The sequence below is a fragment of the Dipodomys merriami genome, unplaced genomic scaffold (genome assembly GCF_024711535.1).
Source record: "Dipodomys merriami isolate MVZ:Mamm:240054 unplaced genomic scaffold, mDipMer1.0.p SCAF_52, whole genome shotgun sequence".
Classification (NCBI taxonomy): Eukaryota; Metazoa; Chordata; class Mammalia; order Rodentia; family Heteromyidae; genus Dipodomys; species Dipodomys merriami.
In genome coordinates this window covers 5,985,798-6,003,488 of record NW_027206091.1, presented here as the reverse complement: position 1 = coordinate 6,003,488, position 17,691 = coordinate 5,985,798, and the positions used below count along the sequence as shown (strand labels likewise).

At 44.5% G+C, this 17,691-nt stretch overlaps 1 protein-coding gene across 3 annotated transcripts in view; it reads right to left on the bottom strand.

The window, feature by feature from the left end:
- Window positions 1-17,691, bottom strand: part of Uba2 (ubiquitin like modifier activating enzyme 2) — a 31,595-nt gene that overhangs the window by 13,222 nt on the left and 682 nt on the right. For all 3 annotated transcript variants that reach the window (XM_069998584.1, XM_069998583.1, XM_069998585.1), the window contains exons 2-8: window positions 13,367-13,450; window positions 11,269-11,339; window positions 9,562-9,626; window positions 8,481-8,581; window positions 5,164-5,285; window positions 3,100-3,167; window positions 1,694-1,815 (exon numbers count right to left, since the gene is read on the bottom strand). In XM_069998584.1, the coding sequence (XP_069854685.1) occupies window positions 1,694-1,815; window positions 3,100-3,167; window positions 5,164-5,285; window positions 8,481-8,581; window positions 9,562-9,626; window positions 11,269-11,339; window positions 13,367-13,450 (633 nt within the window). The remainder of the gene's footprint in view (window positions 1-1,693; window positions 1,816-3,099; window positions 3,168-5,163; window positions 5,286-8,480; window positions 8,582-9,561; window positions 9,627-11,268; window positions 11,340-13,366; window positions 13,451-17,691) is intronic.

Sequence of the window (17,691 nt, the reverse complement as noted above, 5' to 3'; positions counted from 1 at the left end):
GCTATGGCTCAAAGTGGTAGAGCACTAGACTTTAGAGCAAAAGTTCAGAGACGGTGCCCAGGCCCTGAGTTCAAGCTCCATGACAGGAAGGGAAAAAAAAAAAAAAGCAGTAGAGCTGGGTGCCAATGGCTCATTCCTGTATTTCTAGCTACTTGGGAGGTGGAGATGTGTGGATTGAGGCTTAAAGTCAGCCAAGGATGGACAATGAAACACCAATTTCCAACGAAACACCAAAAAGCCCAAAGGGGAGCTGTGGCTCAAGTGGTAGAACAGTAGCGTTGAACAAAAACGCTCAGGAAAAGCTCGCAGGACCTGAGTGTAAGCCCGAGAACAGGAACACCCACAAAAAAGCAAAAGTACCCTAGAGAAAGAGAGGTAAAGCACCTTTAAACTACTGATTTGGGGGCTGGGAAGGTGGCTCAGTGGTAGAGCGCTTGCCTTGCATGCCCGAGGCCCTAGGTTTGATTCCTCAGCATCACATAAGCAAAAAGAAAAAAGCCGGAAGTGGCACTGTGGCTCAAGTGGTAGAGCGCTAGCCTTGAGCTGAAGAGCTGAGGGACAGTGTCCAGGCCCAGAGTTCAGGCCCCATGACTGGACCACCCCCTCAAAAAAAAAAAAAACCAAAAAAACTATTGATTTGCCCTGAATTACCTTACAAAAAGTCTCTCCCAAACTCCACAATCCATTATGAAGTAGAACTATATAAATGAAGGAGTTCCACAAACACATACCAAGAACTGAATACAATCACTATACTCAGCAATATAAGAGAGCAGTATCTCAGGGTTTGTGGTTACAGGCCAAAAAAGGAGACACACATTCTCAACATGCTGTTTCTTTAGTGCTCTGAGTTTTCAACTATGTGAACTATTTAAGATGTGCCTTCTTCTTCCAAAATAAAAAGTAAGCAAAAATGACATACCAGAAATCTCTAGAAACACCAATAATTATTGCAAAACCACAAGTTTGTAAACTAAGATATCATCACATAAAAATGTGATAAGGTTTCAGGTGATGGTTATCTTAAGTGTCTGCAAAGTGGTCTAGTTCTCTAGAAATATCGAGCAGAAGATAGTATACAGTGGTGTAGAGCAACTCAGGAGGTTCAGAATATGCCAATCAAACTGGAAGGGGGGGCTGGGAAGGTGGCTCAGTGGTGGAGCACTTGCCTTGCATGCATGAGGCCCTGGGTTCGATTCCTCAGCACCACATAAGCAAAAAGAAAAAAGCTGGAAGTAGCGCTGTGGCTCAAGTGGTAGAGTGCTAGCTTTGAGCTGAAGAGCTGAGGGACAGCGCCCAGGCCCAGAGTTCAGGCCCCACGAACTGACCCCCCCCAAAAAAAACAAAAAGAAACCCAAACTGGAAGGGGAAGATGTGTGCAGGGAGGAGACTCCAAGGTGAGAATAGCAGGAAGCAAAGGTAGGTATGTGGAAATGAGGGAAGGAAAGCTGACAAGACAGCAGCCACCTACCAAGATAGGTGCTCAAATTCCCAAGCCTGCCCTGCCCTGACTACTGCTCTGGGATGTCACTAGCACAAACCTACAAAGACCCTTCATTCAATTTTGTACCCTATGGTCTATGCACAGTTGGACTATAAACCTAGCTGGGGAGGAAGTGCAGTAGCAGGACACTCGTCTAGCATTTGTGGGGTTCCTCAGTCTGAGCTAGGAAGCAGGGAAGGGGAATCCAACCTTGGTGAAAAGTTTCACTGGATCATATCCTGTGGACTTTGCCCATTCCTTAGTGGAGATGCGTTTAATGTCACCATCTTCATTGGAGTCTCGGGCTCTGGCTTCGGCTTCTGTTGGTTCCCCTGCAAAATAAACATTTGTTTTCAGTGTAGAATGAAGCTTTCACTGACCTGCAGGAGGAAGGGTTCACTCAAGAAGCCCCCTATGAGCCACACCTTCTGCAATGAAGGACAAAGGGAAAGAAAGCTAGCTAGTTCCCATGGCTCACCCTGTGATCCTAGCTACTCAAGAGGCTGCAATCTGAGGATTGGGGGTAGAGAGCAAGGGAGTTCTTGAGATTCTTATCTCTAACTAATAGGAAAAAGCTGGAAGTGACGCTGGGGTTCAAGTGCTAGACTTGAGCCAAAGAAACTCAGGGAGAGTACTCAGGCCCTGAGTTCAAGCCCCAGGGCTGACCAAAAAGAGAGAGAGAGAGAAAGAGAGAGAGAGAGAGAGAGAGAGGGAGAGGGGGAGAGAGAGAGAGAGAGAGAGAGAGAGAGAGAGAGAGAGAGAGAGAGAGAGAGAGAGAGAGAGAGGCCTGTTGTCATCTTTCCCTGCCTCAGGCTCTGAAGGTCACATATGAACCAGCTCAAAGCAGACTTGCTAGCAGAATCAAGACCAGCTCTCAGCTCGAATTGATTAGATTTGTGAAACTTTGATTCATCTTGATTTCCTTACTTGTAAAACAGAACAACCCGGGGGGCTGGGAAAGAGGCTCAGTGATAGAGCGCTTGCTTTGCATGCATGAGGTTCTGGGTTCGATTCCTCAGCACTATATAAGCAAAAAGAAAAAGGCCAGAAATGGCATTGTGACTGAAGTGGTAGAGCACTAGCCTTGAGCTGAAGAGCTGAGGGACAGTGCCCAGGCCCAGAGTTCAGGCCCCACGACCGGACCCAAAAAAAACCAGAACAACCCTTTTGGTAAACATTAGGTGAAAAGTATAATACATAATGTTATCTAGAGCATAAGAGTAAATAAAATACCAATGGTAAATGAGCAGAATAATGGTAGCAGTCTCTAATAAAAAGCACAGGAGTCATGGGCGTGGTTCAGGGTGATAGAGCAGCTACTTAACAAGTGCAGGGCCTTTAGTTCAAGCCCCAGTTAATTAATCCTAGCTACTCAGGAGGCTGAGATCTGAGGATCACAGTTCAAAGCCAGCTCAGGCAGGAAAGTCCGTGAGACTCTTATCTACAATAAACCACTAGAAAACCGGAAGTGGTGCTGTGGCTCAAGTGATAGAGCCCTCGCCTTGAACTGAAGAGCTAAGGGACAGTGCCCAGGCCCAGAGTTCAAGCCCCATGACTGACCAAAAAGAAAAACCAAACGGACAAAAGAAGCCCACAGGACAAGAAAGTTTCCTTACAGGCAGCTTCAGGGTCAGCTCTGTCAGGTGACACTTCTTGATCAGCATCTTCTTCTCCAAACAACTGGCTGTAATTGAAGAAGAGAGAATATTTATGTCAAAAGCATTTCACCATAGACACCTATGAGGAAATAGGTGTCGCTTTTTGGGATATCCCAAATGTCTAGCAGGAAGAGAGTGAACATTTGATACATTTCCACTCTAGAAACCATGGGTGTGGATGGCTGGCATGTTAATTGGAGCCACAATACAAGTACATCTACATCTACTATCAGCTTTTTTGGGGTTGGGGAGCACTTTTACTCAAGATGTTGAACTGGGTCAGCTGGCTTGTTTAGTTATGTCATGCCTCCCCTCACTTAAGCCATGCCTCTAGCCAGGCTTTTTGCTGACTATTCTGGAGATGGGAGTCTTACACTTCCCCACGCAGGCTGGCTTTAAACTTCAATCTTCTGGCTCTCAGCTCTCTGATAGGCTAGGATTGCAGGCATGAGACAATAGGCCCTGGTGCTGTTAAAAGTTCCAACGTACTGGCACGATCTTCCCACCAACCTCATTGTGCTAAAATTACGTTCTTTCAGGTTTCAGTGCCTGGGTTTGAACTCAGGGCCCAAAACTTGCTATGCAGGCAATCTACCACTTGAACCATCAACCCATTTCTTCCTTTTACTTTTTACATCTCTCCCATTTGGGATCTCATGTGCCAGGTTTTCTGGCCCTTATTTCAATCCCATCTTTCCTCTACCATGGTTCGTTTGGTCACGGATGTTCTTCATATCCATGGCTTTAGGCTAAAGTTCTCTATCAACACAAACTTATTTTCTTTCATTCATTTTTTGATGCTGAGGGCTGAGCCTAGGGGTCATGAGCATATGAGGCAAATACTCTGTCACTGAGTTATGCCTTAAGACCCACACAAAAAAATTTTGGGGGTCCGGTTGTGGGGCCTGAACTCTGGGCCTGGGCGCTGTCCCTCAGCTCTTCAGCTCAAGGTTAGCGCTCTACCACTTGAGCCACAGCACTACTTCCGGCTTTTTTTTCTTTGCTTATGTGGTGCTGAGGAATTGAACCCAGGGCCTCAGGCATGCAAGGCAAACGCTCTATCACTGAGCCAACTTCCGAGCCCCCCACAAAATATTTTTACCTTCCACTATGATTTTGTGTGCCAGTCCAGGGGCTTGAACTTAGGATCCAGGTACTATCCCTGAGCTTTTTGGGTTCAAGGCTAGCACTCTACCACTTGAATCACAGCTCTACTTCTGACTTTTTGGTGGTTAGTTGAAGATAACAGTCTTACCTATTGTGATTCCCCCCCCCCCCCCAAGTCCTGGTGCTTGAACTCAGGGCATGGGCACTTCCCCTGCGCTTCTTTTGCTCAAGGCTAACACTCTACTACTTGAGCCACAGCTCTACTTTTGGTCTTTTCTTTTGTTTGGTTTTTTTATTGGTTGGTTGTAGGGCTTGAACTCTGGGCCTGGGAGCTGTCCTTCAGCTCTTTAGTTCAAGGCAAGTGCTCTACCACTTGAGCCACAGCATCACTTCCGGCCTTTTCTGTTTATGTGTGCTGAGGAATCGAACCCAGAGCCTCATGCATGCGAGACAAGCACTCTACCACTGAGCCACCTTCCCAGCCTCTGGCCTTTTCTGTTTATGTAGTACTGAGGAATCAACTCCAGGGCTTCATGCATGCTAGGCAAGCACTCCACCACTAAGCCACATTCCCATCCCCCATTGTGATTTTTAAAAATAGATTATTTATAAGAATGTTTCACATCTCCAAATATATATATATATATATATATATATATATATATATATATATATATATATATGTTATTTATTTAGTTACATGTCTGTCTCCAATATGAGACTAAGCTTTCTATGCTTCCAAGGCATGCAATGAATGTTGTCTGAACTTAATTTAAGCCAAGAAACATAACAAAAAAGCAACTACAGTGTTCCTTCACCGTATTTAAATGTAAGTACGGCCTCTGATATTTCAGTAAAAATGACCTCATTTCCCATCATAACAACTAAAAAATGTTCAGAAATATACAGCCTTACTTGAATAGATACTTTGCCCAAACGATGCAGTGAATAGGCTCTGAAGGTGTGTTACGAATTGTGCAGCCGGGGAAAGTTCTCTGGGTTGGCTTAGGATGACATTCATAACACTCCGTCACACCCTACAAAGTCAGGACATGAAAACAAAATTTATTCCATGACACTAGTATTTCAACATTTATAAGGTCACAAAAAATTGCAAATACTTCATTTCCTCATCTACATTCCAAGTTTTTGTGTTCATGAGAATTTTAAAAACCTAAAGCCAGGCGCAGTGGCTCACGCCTGTAATGCTAGCTACTCAAGAGGCTAAGATCTGAGGATCACAGTTCAAAGCTAGTTCGGGCAGGAAAGTCTGTGAGACTCTTATCTCCAATAAACCACTAGAAAACCCTAAGTGGTGCTGTGGCTCAAGTGGTAGAGTGCTTGCCTTGAGCTGAAGAGCGTAGGAAAAGCGCCCACGCCCCACAACCAACAAAACAAACAAACAAAAAAACCTAGTGACTCCAAAATCTTTATTTCTTTATGTTCTAGATAAAGAATCTCCTTATACAAAGCTACATGAACCAACTAGGACTAAACCAAGGGTCCTCTGACATGTTGCTCAGTGAACATTACTGACTCCAAGCCAAATGAGAACTATTGTACTTTGGTGGGTATGGTGACACATCTTTAATCCCAGCTACTGGTGAGATTATGGTTGAGCCTAGCCCAAGCAAAGTTACTGAGACTCTATCTTAAAAACTTTTTTTTTTTTGGGGTCCAGTCATGGGGCCTGAACTCTGGGCCTGGGCACTGTCCCTCAGCTCTTCAGCTCAAGGCTAGAGCTCTACCATTTGAGCCACAGTGCCACTTCTGGCTTTTTTCTTTTTGCTTATGTGGTGCTGAGGAATCGAACCCAGGGCCACTGAGCCAGCCCTATGTCAAAAACTTTTAAAAATAAAATATGAATAAATGTAAGGACTGGAGAAAGGTGTAGCTCAATACAGCATTTCCTAGTACTATGCACATGTGCACGCACATACAAATTGTACCTTTTTTTGGTTCTGATCCTGGGACTTTCACTCAAGGACTGTTCAATGTCTCTGAGCTTTTGTGCTCAAGGCCAGCACTCCTACCATTTGAGCTAAAGCTCCATTTCCAGATTTCTTGGTGGTTAACTGGAAATAAGAGTCTCGGGAACTTTCTTGCTCTGACTGGCTTGAGCCATAATCCTCAGATCTCACTCAGCCTCCTCAGTAGCTATGATGAGAGGCAGGAGCCACCGGCCTGGCACAGAGTGTACTTAATGGCACATATGAGATGTTTACCTGATCACTCTAAAGAATGAAAAGAACCAAGAGAAACACAAAGAGCTTTCTGAAAAGGGGAAATTCGATGAGACATACAACCTTAAAATCTCATGATAAAAGTTATCTAGACAAAGAGAAAAATTTGAGCCACTACCAACCTCTGCCTATAATTTTTTTTTTTTGGGGGGGGGAAGACCCTATTTATTTGGATAAGGTCTTGCTGTATTTATTTATTTATTTATTTTTGCCAGTCCTGGGGCTTGAACCCTGGGCCTGGGCGCTGTCCCTCAGCTCTTCAGCTCAAGGCTAGCGCTCTACCACTTGAGCCACAGCGCCACTTCTGGCTTTTTTTCTTTTTGCTTATGTGGTGCTGAGGAATCGAACCCAGGGCCTCAGGCATGCAAGGAAAGCGCTCTACCACTAAGCCACCTTCCCAGCCCCAAGGTCTTGCTGTATTTAATAGCCCAGAAAGGTTTTATTGAAATCATCCTGCTCACCTTCCCCATGCACCACAACTAGCTGGAGCCACATTTTTTTCTGCCAGTCCTGGAGCTTGAACTCTGGGCCTGGGCATTCTCCTTAAGCTTCTTTTGCTCAAGGCAGGCACTTGAGCCACAGTGCCACCACCAGCCTTTTCTGTTTGTGGTACTGAGGAATCAAACCCAGGGCTTCACATGCTAGACAAGCACTCTACCAATCAGTCACATTCCCAGCCCGAGCCACACTTTTAATACGGATAAATCCTAACAGACTTAATAAGCACAGCATTCTTTTCATCCTTCCTAAACCCGCAAAAGGGTTCTTCAAATGTATTTACAAATGTTTCATTTCTTAAAAGAACTGTAAGTGACTTTATAACACTTGGTTATGAGTACATATAATTTGTTCTATTTTTCGTGCTTTTTTTTTTTGATTGGTCATGGGGCTTGAACTCTGGGCCTGGGCGCTTTTAAGGCAAGCACTCTATTACTTGAGCCCAGCTCCAGTTTTCTGGTAGTTAATTGGAGATAAAAAGTCTCACAGAGGGGCTGGGAAGGTGGCTCAGTGGTAGAGTGCTTGCCTTGCATGCCTGAGACCCTGGGTTCGATTCCTCAGCACCACATAAGCAAAAAGAAAACAGCCGGAAGTGGTGCTGTGAATCAAGTGGTAGAGAGCTAGCCTTGAGCTGAAGAGCTAAGGGGCAGCACCCAGGCCCAGAGTTCAGGCCTCACGACCGGACCCCCCCCCCCAAAAAAAAAAGTCTCACAGATTTTCCTGCACAGGCTGGTTTTGAACCACTATCCTCAGATCTCAGCCTCCTGAATAGTTAGGATTATAGGCGTGAGCCACTGGTGCCAGGCTCTAACAATCCTTTTTATTTATTTTTTATTTATTTATTTTTGGGTCCGGTCATGGGGCCTGAACTCTGTCCCTCAGCTCTTCGGCTCAAGGCTAGCGCTCTACCAGTTGAGCCACAGTGCCACTTCCGGCTTTTTTTCTTTTTGCTTATGTGGTGCTGGGGAATCGCACCCAGGGCCTCATGCATGCAAGGGAAGCGCTTTACCACTGAGCCACCTTCCCAGCCCCTAACAACAATCCTTTTTAATAGCAAGCTTATTATGCTTACCAGCTGAAGAATTTTAGTACACAAAATAACTGAAACAAAGTGGCACAAAGACAAAAGACCTCTCTCCCTATAGTCTCTTTGGGGGTACTTTTATAGCATGCTTAGTTTTTTTAATAGGGGATTTAGTATATTTTCTTTTTTTTAATATGTATTTTTTACTGTAAAGATATTGTAGAGAGCGATTAGTTATATGAATAAGGTAATGAATACATTTCCTATTGAACATTGTGACCTCCTTAAAGTGCATTTTCTTGAGGGATTCTAGAGATGGAATCCAGGGCCTTGGCTATCAATCATCTCTTAGTTTTAAATGACATGAGTGTCCTCACACTTTGGGTATTGGCCTGCTTATACTGTAAATTTCTTCCCTGAGGTCTCAAATAATGATTTGGAAAATAAAAACACTTGATTTTCTTCACCTTTTTGATAGTAGTTACTTGACCAAGATAACCAGCAGTTCCGCTTTCAATTAGAGGAACATCGGCTGCCAGACACATCCTGTTAACATGGTTTCGGGCAGCTACAACACAAACAAATTACCAGTTAGCAAGAGGTACTGTTTTATTTTTGCAGTGCCAGGGATGTAATCAGGGACTGAAGATACTAAGCAAATGCTTGACCACTGAGCTACATGCCTAGCCACAAAGGTCTTCTTTTTCTTGAACCTAGGGTCTCATGCTCTCGGTTGGCTTTTCCATTCAAGGTTAGTGTTCTACCCTTGAACCACAGCTGCACTTTTGGCTTTTTGTTAATTGGAGAATCTCATGGATTTGCCTGCCAGGGATAGCTCTGAACCATGATCCTTAGATCTCAGTCTCCTGAGTAGCTAAGATTATAGGTGTGAGCCACTGGCATCTGCAACCCCACATTCATACACATGACACCTGATTAAAACACCATTTCAAATAGAATAATGTATGTACTTAAGAAAATTCAGTCTTAGTATAGCAGATACTTTAGTATCTGGTCATCCCATCAGTATCTATCTCAGGTATCTATCTCAGGTATCTATCTATCTACTTTTTGCTGGTCGCGGGGGCTGAACTCTAGGCCTGGGTGCTGTCCCTCAGCCCTTCAGCTTAAAGTTAACGCCCTACCACTTGAGCCACAGTGCCATTTCTCGCTTTTTCTGCTTATGTGGTGCTGAGGAATTGAACCCAGGGCCTCATGCATACAAGGCAAGCACTCTACCAAGCCACCTTCCCAGCCTCCCAGTACTGACTGTACTTTAGACTCCTTAGAGGAGTTTGGGAAAAAAAAAAAAAAAAAAAAGGGAGTTCAGGCCCATTCACTGTTTTGACTTGTCTCAGGTGAGACTTGGAATCTATATTTATTAGATCTCCACAGAAAGCCACTTTTTTTCACACACATTTCAAGAATTTGAAACCATCATAATGTTAGCTCTAGAGAAAATTGCAATCCACTGGCCAGCTTTAAACAATGCCTTGGTCCTTTTAGGACTTGGAAATATTAAGAGTTTTTAAGTATTAGTATGCTTACCTCTGTTATCTAATGCATTCATCACCAATATAAACTGCCGAAAAAACTCCACGTTATACTCAGGACTATAAAGAAAGACAAAATGGTTACCCAAACTGGCCACATCCAACATCTTCACAATACAACAATCCTGAGAAGATTAACAAAGTAGTAACAGTACCAAAGTAAGTAAAGTAAGGTCTGACTTTTTTCCAAACATAAAAAAAAGTTTAAGACATTATTTCCCTCAAATTCCTATACTTTCTGGCCAGCAATCCAGGGTACATAACGAGGATCTTAAACTGGCAGAAAGATGGCATGACCTCACTAGTCCCACCAGGCCTTCGCAGGACAGGCAGTGCCTGGGAACACACAGAGAACACGTTCCCAGGGTCTGCCTGGCCTGTGGCTTTGCCTCACGTGGTCAGGAGCAGGCAGGGTTCAGGCCCCTGGGGTCTCCACTTTTAGCAGTCCTGGGAAAGCAACAAAGGCTAGACGATTATGGGGATATAGGCAGGTCTACACATTTGGAGAAGAAAAAAAATTAACTGGAGATCCAAATGCTCTGGAAAAATTTAAGACTAATTTGAGTACTTCCAACAAGGGCTATTTTGGACACCATTTCCTTGTGAGCTAGACAACTGTACATAAAGGATACCAGGGGATGAGGGGAAGGATCTGTGGTACTTGCTTAGAATGCCTAAGGCCTTAGGTTTAATTCCCACAAATACACAGTAACTTATGCTTAGTTTCTTTTCCCCAACACCCTCAAAATTATGTAATTAGTTCTTTACTTAATGTATTTATATAATAGAAAAGTCCCTTCCCCACTACAGTTTTCAGCTTTATGTTTCATATGTCAGAATCCTAATAAACAGATTATTTTGGATAAGAACCCTTTAAACTCAGAAAAACAGCTAGAATAAGATAAAATATGTTTTCACAAAGTCTGGGTAATTTTATACAAAAAACATAACTTAAAATATCTTATTTAAAATAATAGCAAAAGGTCTAAATAACTAAATTTCTAAATAACTATTAGGAATATTAAAACATCTCATCACAATTTTAAAAAGAATGCCAGTTAACTTACATGTGCACAATTATCTCATTTTAATTAGTCTAGTGAAGTCATCTTAAAAAATGCAGAATGACTTTAGATCTAATAGATGTCTTATACTTTAAACATTTTATTAAAAATTCATAGCAGATAGCGAGCAAGTGCCAGTGGCTCATGCTTGCAATCCTAGCTACTCAGCAGGCTGACATTTGAGGACTACAGTTCAATGCTAGCTTGGGCAGAAGTCTCTGAGTTTTTCTGTTGTTGGTTGTAGAGCTTGAACTCAGGGCTTGGGCACTGTTCTTGAGCTTTTGCACTCAAGACTAGTGCTCTACCACTTGGAGCTACAGCTCCACTTCTGTTTTCTCGTGGTTCATTGGAGATAAGAGTTTCACGGACTTTTCCAACTCTGAACTGTGATCTTCAGATCTCAGCATCCTGAGTAGTTAGAATTACAGGTGAGAGCACCAGGTGCCTGGCTCATGAGACTTATCTCCAATAAACTACTCAGAAAAAACTGGAAGTGGTGCTGTGGCTCAAGTGTTAGGACATTAGACTTGAGCAAAAGAAGCTCAGAGACAAAGCCCAGGCTGAGTTAAGCCCCAAGAGAGGCAAATAATAATAAAAAAAGCAGGCAGAATTTTACAATATAATTCAGTAGCACATACTTCATGATGCTGTCGTGATAAGCTACAATATTGGCTTTCGGGTAAAACTGAAGTACACTTTCTTTGGCAACCTGGAAAAAGAAACAACAGCAAATTACTATGGCATTCCTGCCCGTACTTGAAATCTGGCTGACACAAATATTGTATTTACACAGTAATCTTAATTACCTTCCCCCCTTGTCCCCCTAATTATCTTCAACACTAAAATATAAAAAATGTGACCCAAGCCGGGCGCTGGTGGCTCACGCCTGTAATCCTAGCTACTCAGGAGGCTGAGATCTGAGGATCGCGGTTCAAAGCCAGCCCGGGCAGGAGAGACAGTGAGACTCCTATCTCAAATAAACCACCAGAAAACCGGAAGTGGCGCTGTAGCTCAAGTGGTAGAGCGCTCGCCTTGAGCTGAAGAGCTGAAGGACAGCGCCCAGGCCCGGAGTTCAAGCCCCACGACCGACAAAAAAAAAAAAAAAAAAAAAATGTGACCCAAGGGCTGGGATGTAGCTCGGTGGCAAAGCGCTTGCCTAGCAAGTGCAACGTCCTGGGTTCGATCCCCAGTACCAAAAAAAAAAAAGACAAAAAAAATACAGTTAAAAAAAAAAAACCCAAACAAAAAAAAATGTGACCCAATTCCATTAAGCTACCCATCTATTTACAAAATAATGGGGGTTCACCCTACACCCCATCATAAACTCTTCTAAATGAATGACAAACTTCAGCAAAAAACAAACTGGGGGTCAAGGCTGTAAGTCAGTGGTAGGACCAATCCACAGCACCACACCACACATTAAAGAATTAATAAAAAATTAAATAAAATAAAATGCAACAATGAAGTGCAATAGCCATTAATTTAAGAGCCTGAGAAAAGAGTAAACATCCACATACAAACTATGGTGACAGGGGCTGGGAAGGTGGCTCAGTGGTAGAGCGCTTGCCTTGCATGCATGAGGCCCTGGGTTCGATTCCTCAGCACCACATAAGCAGAAAAAGCCAGAAGTGGCACTGTGGCTCAAGTGGTAGAGGGCTAGCCTTGAGCTGAAGAGCTGAGGGGCAGCACTCAGGCCCAGAGTTCAGGCCCCGCGACCGGACCAAAAAACAAACTATGGAGACAGAAGAAAGGCGGTCACCAGAGAAAGACTGGAGAAGGGAGTCAAATGCAAAAAAATGAGGAAGAAATACTGAAAATCAGTCACAAGGGGAAAAGTCTTTTAAGCCCCCAAATTACAAATAATCAATCAAGGTTATACCTTCTTGAACTACACTGAAGCCAAACTCTAGGCTGTAGGCAAATCGCCAGACTCAAAGTACAAGTATATATTTAAATACTGTCAGGTGCTGGTGGCTCACAGCTGTAATTCTAGTCACTCAGGAGGCTGAGATCTGAGGATCACAATTTGAAGAAAGCCTGGGCAGAAAGTTCATGAGAGTCTTATTTCCAATTAACTACCAGAAAACTGGAAATAGAGCTGTAGCTCAAAGTGGTAGAGTTCTAGTATTTTTTTTTGGTGTGTGTGTGCCAATCCTGGTGCTTGAACTCAGGGCCTGGGCACTGACCCTGAGCCTCTTTTGCTCAAGACTAGCACTCTACCACCTGAGCCACCTTGCCAGCCCTAGAGTTCTAGTTTTGAACAGAAAAGCTCAGGGACACTGACCAGGCTCTGAGTTCAAACCTCATAACCAACTAAAAAATTAAGAATTAAGAAAAGGACTTCAATTTCCTTTGTAAAACAAAAACAAAGCACTCCTCTCCAGTCTTTTTTCTTTTTCACAATTCCTCAGCTAAAGAGCTAGTTTCAGCCACTTTTCTCCCTCCCACAGGTCAGATACATCAGGTATCATAAATGAAAAGCATGCAGGAGCTGCGAAGGTGGCTCAGTGGTAGAGCACTTGCCTTGCATGCATGAGGCCCTGGGTTCAATTCCTCAGCACCACATAAGAAAAAAGCCGGAAGTGGTGCTGTGGCTCAAGTGGTAGAGTGCTAGCCTTGAGCTGAAGAGCTGAGGGACAGCGCACAGGCCCAGAGTTCAGGCCCCATGACCGGACCCAAAAAAAAAAAAAAAAAAAAAAAGCATGCAAAGATTATAGAAATGTGTAAGAAAGTTACCTGTGCCTTTGATCTTCCGACATGTCTCTTTTGAAACAAAAACTGCCGGTTGAGGTTGCTGACATCGATTGTATCCAGATCAATCTATAAATGCATAAACGCCACATAAATCACAAATGATCTGGGATGTTTGAATACCTGTTCAGAGCATCCAGAACCTAGAACTTTTTGAGTAGTGGGGGGAAATGCTTCTTCAACTTGCCAAAATTTTTTTTTTTAATTGTGAAAACACTCTACAGAGGGGTTACAATTACATGGGCAAGATAACGAGTACATTTCTTATCAAGCATTGTAGCCTCCTCCTTTGCTTTCCCTTCCCATCCTCCCCCCATCCCCCACCCAATAACCACCCCTCCCCCACCAAAGTTGTAAAGTTTGTTTTTTGTTTTTTTTTTTTTTGGGGGGGGAGGGGGGGTCCGGTGGTGGGGCCTGAACTCTGGGCCTGGGCACTGTCCCTCAGCTCTTCAGCTCAAGGCTAGCGCTCTACCACTTGAGCCACAGCACCACCTCCGGCTTTTTTCTTTTTGCTTATGTGGTGCTGAGGAATCGAACCTAGGGCCTCATGCATGCAAGGCAAGTGCTCTACCACTGAGCCACCTTCCCAGCCCCTAAAGTTCGTTTTCGACATAACAACTTTCCAAACTTTTTTTTTTTTTTTTGGGTCCGGTCGTGGGGCCTTGAACTCTGGGCCTGGGCGCTGTCCCTGAGCTCTTCAGCTCAAGGCTAGCGCTCTACCACTTGAGCCACAGCGCCACTTCCGGCTTTTTCTTTTTGCTTACGTGGTGCTGAGGAATCGAACCCAGGGCCTTGAGCATGCAAGGCAAGCGCTCTACCACTGAGCCACCTTCCCAGCCCCAACTTTCCAAACTTTTTTAAATGATTAAAAAATAAACAAATTTAGCCGGGCACCAGTGGCTCACACCTGTAATCCTAGCTACTCAGGAAGCTGAGATCTGAGGATCTCGGTTCAAAGCCAGCCTGAGCAGGAAAGTCCATGAGAGTCTTATCTCCAATGAACCATTATAAAACTGAAAGTGGCACTGTGGCTCAAGAGGTAGAGGGCGGGGCTGGGAAGGTGGCTCAGTGGTAGAGCGCTTGCCTTGCATACATGAGGCCCTGGGTTCGATTCCTCAGCCCCACATAAGCAAAAAGTAAAAAGCCGGAAGTGGTGCTGTGGCTCAGGTGGTAGAGCGCTAGCCTTGAGCTGAAAAAGCTGAGGGACAGTGTCCAGGCCCAGAGTTCAGTCCCCACGACCGGACCAAAAAAAAAAAAAAAAAAAGAGGTAGAGGGCTAGCCTTGAGCTGAAGAGCTGAGGGACAGTGCCCAGTCCCAGAGTTCAAGCCCCACGACTGACCAAAAAAAGAATTCTAAACCAAGTTGATGCCAGTAGCTCATGACAGTAATCCTAGCTACTCAGGAGGCTGAGATCTAAGGATCAAAGTTCAAAGCCAGTTCAGGCAGGAAAGTCAGTGAAACTCTAACTATCAGAAAACCGGAAGTGGTACTAGGGCTCAAGTGGTAGAGCACTATCCTTGAAATGAAGAGCTGAAGGACAGTGTCCAGGTCCAAGGTTCAATCCCCACGACCACCATCACCAACAACAAAATAAGAATTCTAAACCATAAGCTGGGAATGTGGCTTAGTGGTACAGTGCTTGCCTAGCATGCATGAAGCACTGGGTTCGATTCTTCAGTAACACATAAACAGAAAAAGCCAGAACTAGTGCTGTGGTTCAAGTAGTAGACTGCTAGCCTTGTGCAAAAAAAGCTGAGAGACATGCCCAGGCCCTGGGTTCAAGACCCAGGTCTGGAAACAAATAAATAAAAAATAAAGAATTCTAGCTACTGTAATCCTAGCTACTCAGGATCACGGTTCAAAGCCAGCCCGAGCATGAAAGTCCATGAGACTCTTATCTCCAATAAACCAGTAGAAAACCAGAAGTGGTACTGTGGCTCAAGCGGTAGAGCACTCACCTTGAGCTGAAGAGCACAGAGACAGTGCCCAAGCCAAGTTCAAGTCCCACGACCAACCAAAAAAAAAAAAATTCTAAACCATATACTAAGAAGACTTGTAGCAAATAAATACAATATATTTATTAAATTTTGGTGCCTTTAAAGGAATTTTTCTACATTATGGTTTTTAAAAAAATAACATGTATGGACCGGGAATGTGGCTTAGTGGTAGAGTGCTTTCCTAGCATGCATGCAAGTTCTGGGTTTGATTCCTCAGTACTGCATAAACAGAAAAAGTCAGGGCGGGGGGGGGGGGGGGAGGAAGGGGGGAGAAAGAAATGTACATCTTACCTAAGTGCTACTTAAAATAAAGGGGGGGGGGGAGAGCCATTTCCAATCCCTTTCAAATAACATAGGATAGCTGGGCGCCACTGGCTCACGCCTGTAATCCTAGCTACTCAGGAAGCTGAGATCCGAGGATCACTGTTCAAAGCCAGCCCGGGCAGGAAAGTCCTTGAGAATCTTATCTCCAATAAGCCACTAGAAAACTGGAAGTGGCGCTGTGGCTCAAGTGGTAGAGGGCTCACCTTGACCTGAAGAGCTGAGGTATAGCACCAGGCCCAGAGTGCAAGCCCCCCCAACAAACAATTAAAAAGTGTCTCAAGGGGTAGAACACTAGTCTTAAGCACAAAGAGGCTCAGGGACAGAGCCCAGGCCCTGAGTTTAAACTCCAAGACTGGCCAACAAACAAATAAACAAACAAAAAAGCAACTAAACCCTGATTCATCATTCCCAAATGAACTATGATTTTTTTAATACTATTTTTCTGTTGCCTTTTTTTTTTTTTGTTGGTCATGTGGCTTGAACTCTGGCCTGGGCACTGTCCCTCAGCTCTTCAGCTCAAGGCTAGCGCTCTATCACATGAGCCATAGTGCCACTTCTGGTTTTCTAGTGGCTTATTGGAGATAAGAGTCTCCTGGAAGCCGGGCGCTGGTGGCTCACGCCTGTAATCCTAGCTACTCAGGAGGCTGAGATCTGAGGATCGCGGTTCAAAGCCAGCCCGGGCAGGAGAGACCGTGAGACTCCTATCTCCAATAAACCACCAGGAAACCGGAAGTGGCGCTGTAGCTCAAGTGATAAAGTGCTCGCCTTGAGCTGAAGAGCTGAGGGACAGCGCCGAGGCCCAGAGTTCAAGCCCCACGACCGACAAAAAAAAAAAAAAAAAAAGAGTCTCCTGGACTTTTCTGCCAGGGCTGGCTTTGAACAGAGATCCTCAGATCTCAGTCTCCTGAGTAGCTAGGATTACAGGCGTGAGCCACCAGGGCCAGGCTTTTTTTTTTTTTTTTTTTTTTTTAGGGCAGAATGTTACTCTGTGGGCCAGGTTTCCAGGATTACAGGATTGATTGGCCTGCCAAGCCCCAGGAAACCATGTAAGTCTCCCAGCCCAAATTCACTACTCCCATCTACTACAAATTCGTTCTTTTAAGTTAATAATAGTAATTAACAACACATCGGACTCTAGTGCAGAAATGGAATGTGAAATGTGAAGACTAACCAAAGGGTCTGTGAAATTCTTCCCTCTAATCTCTCCAGCTGTCCCATCTGCAACTCTACTTGCTTTACCCCATTTCCATTACATGCCTCCCCCCCCCCACAAGACACTATCATCCAAGTTCCAGGTAGTTTAGCAACTAGGAAACAACTTAGGCCTGCAGTCAGCAGGGCATGCATAATACTAGTTACTAAAAGGTCGATATGATGATCCAGGTTCAAAGCCAGCTAGGGCACGAAAGTCTGTGAGACTCTTTTGTCTAATAAACTCAGAAAAAGCCAGAAGTGGGACTGTGGCACAAGTGGTAGAGGGCTAGCTTCGAACACAAAGAGGCTCTGGGATAGAGCCTAGGCGCCCTGACTTCAAGCCCCACGAAGGGCCAAAACAACACAACAAAAAGCCCACAACCAACTTGATTTAAAATTACAAGTGGCATCCTGTGATTGCATAATGAGGCAAAAGTGAACACCCTCCTTTTTTCTTTCGAGGCTGCTTTCATGCATGCGGATGCATGCATCCCCTTACTTAGCCCACGCTGGCCTCCACCTCGCTCCTCGCTCCTCCCTGCCTCCATCCTTGTCTAGCAAAATTCTACTATCTTTTCATAACATACACGAGGTACACGCAAAGGAGAGGGGCACCGAGTCCCAGGGGCCTCTTGCCACTTGTTTTGTGCACCCAGAGTTAAGTCTACTACACCCCATAGCATCTCACTTTGCTCATCTGTTCAAAATAAAATGCGACGACGCGCGCCCACCCGACAGTGGCAAAGTTTACACGAGTTAACGGGGCTGTTTACCAGATCCAAGTGTCTCGCCGCT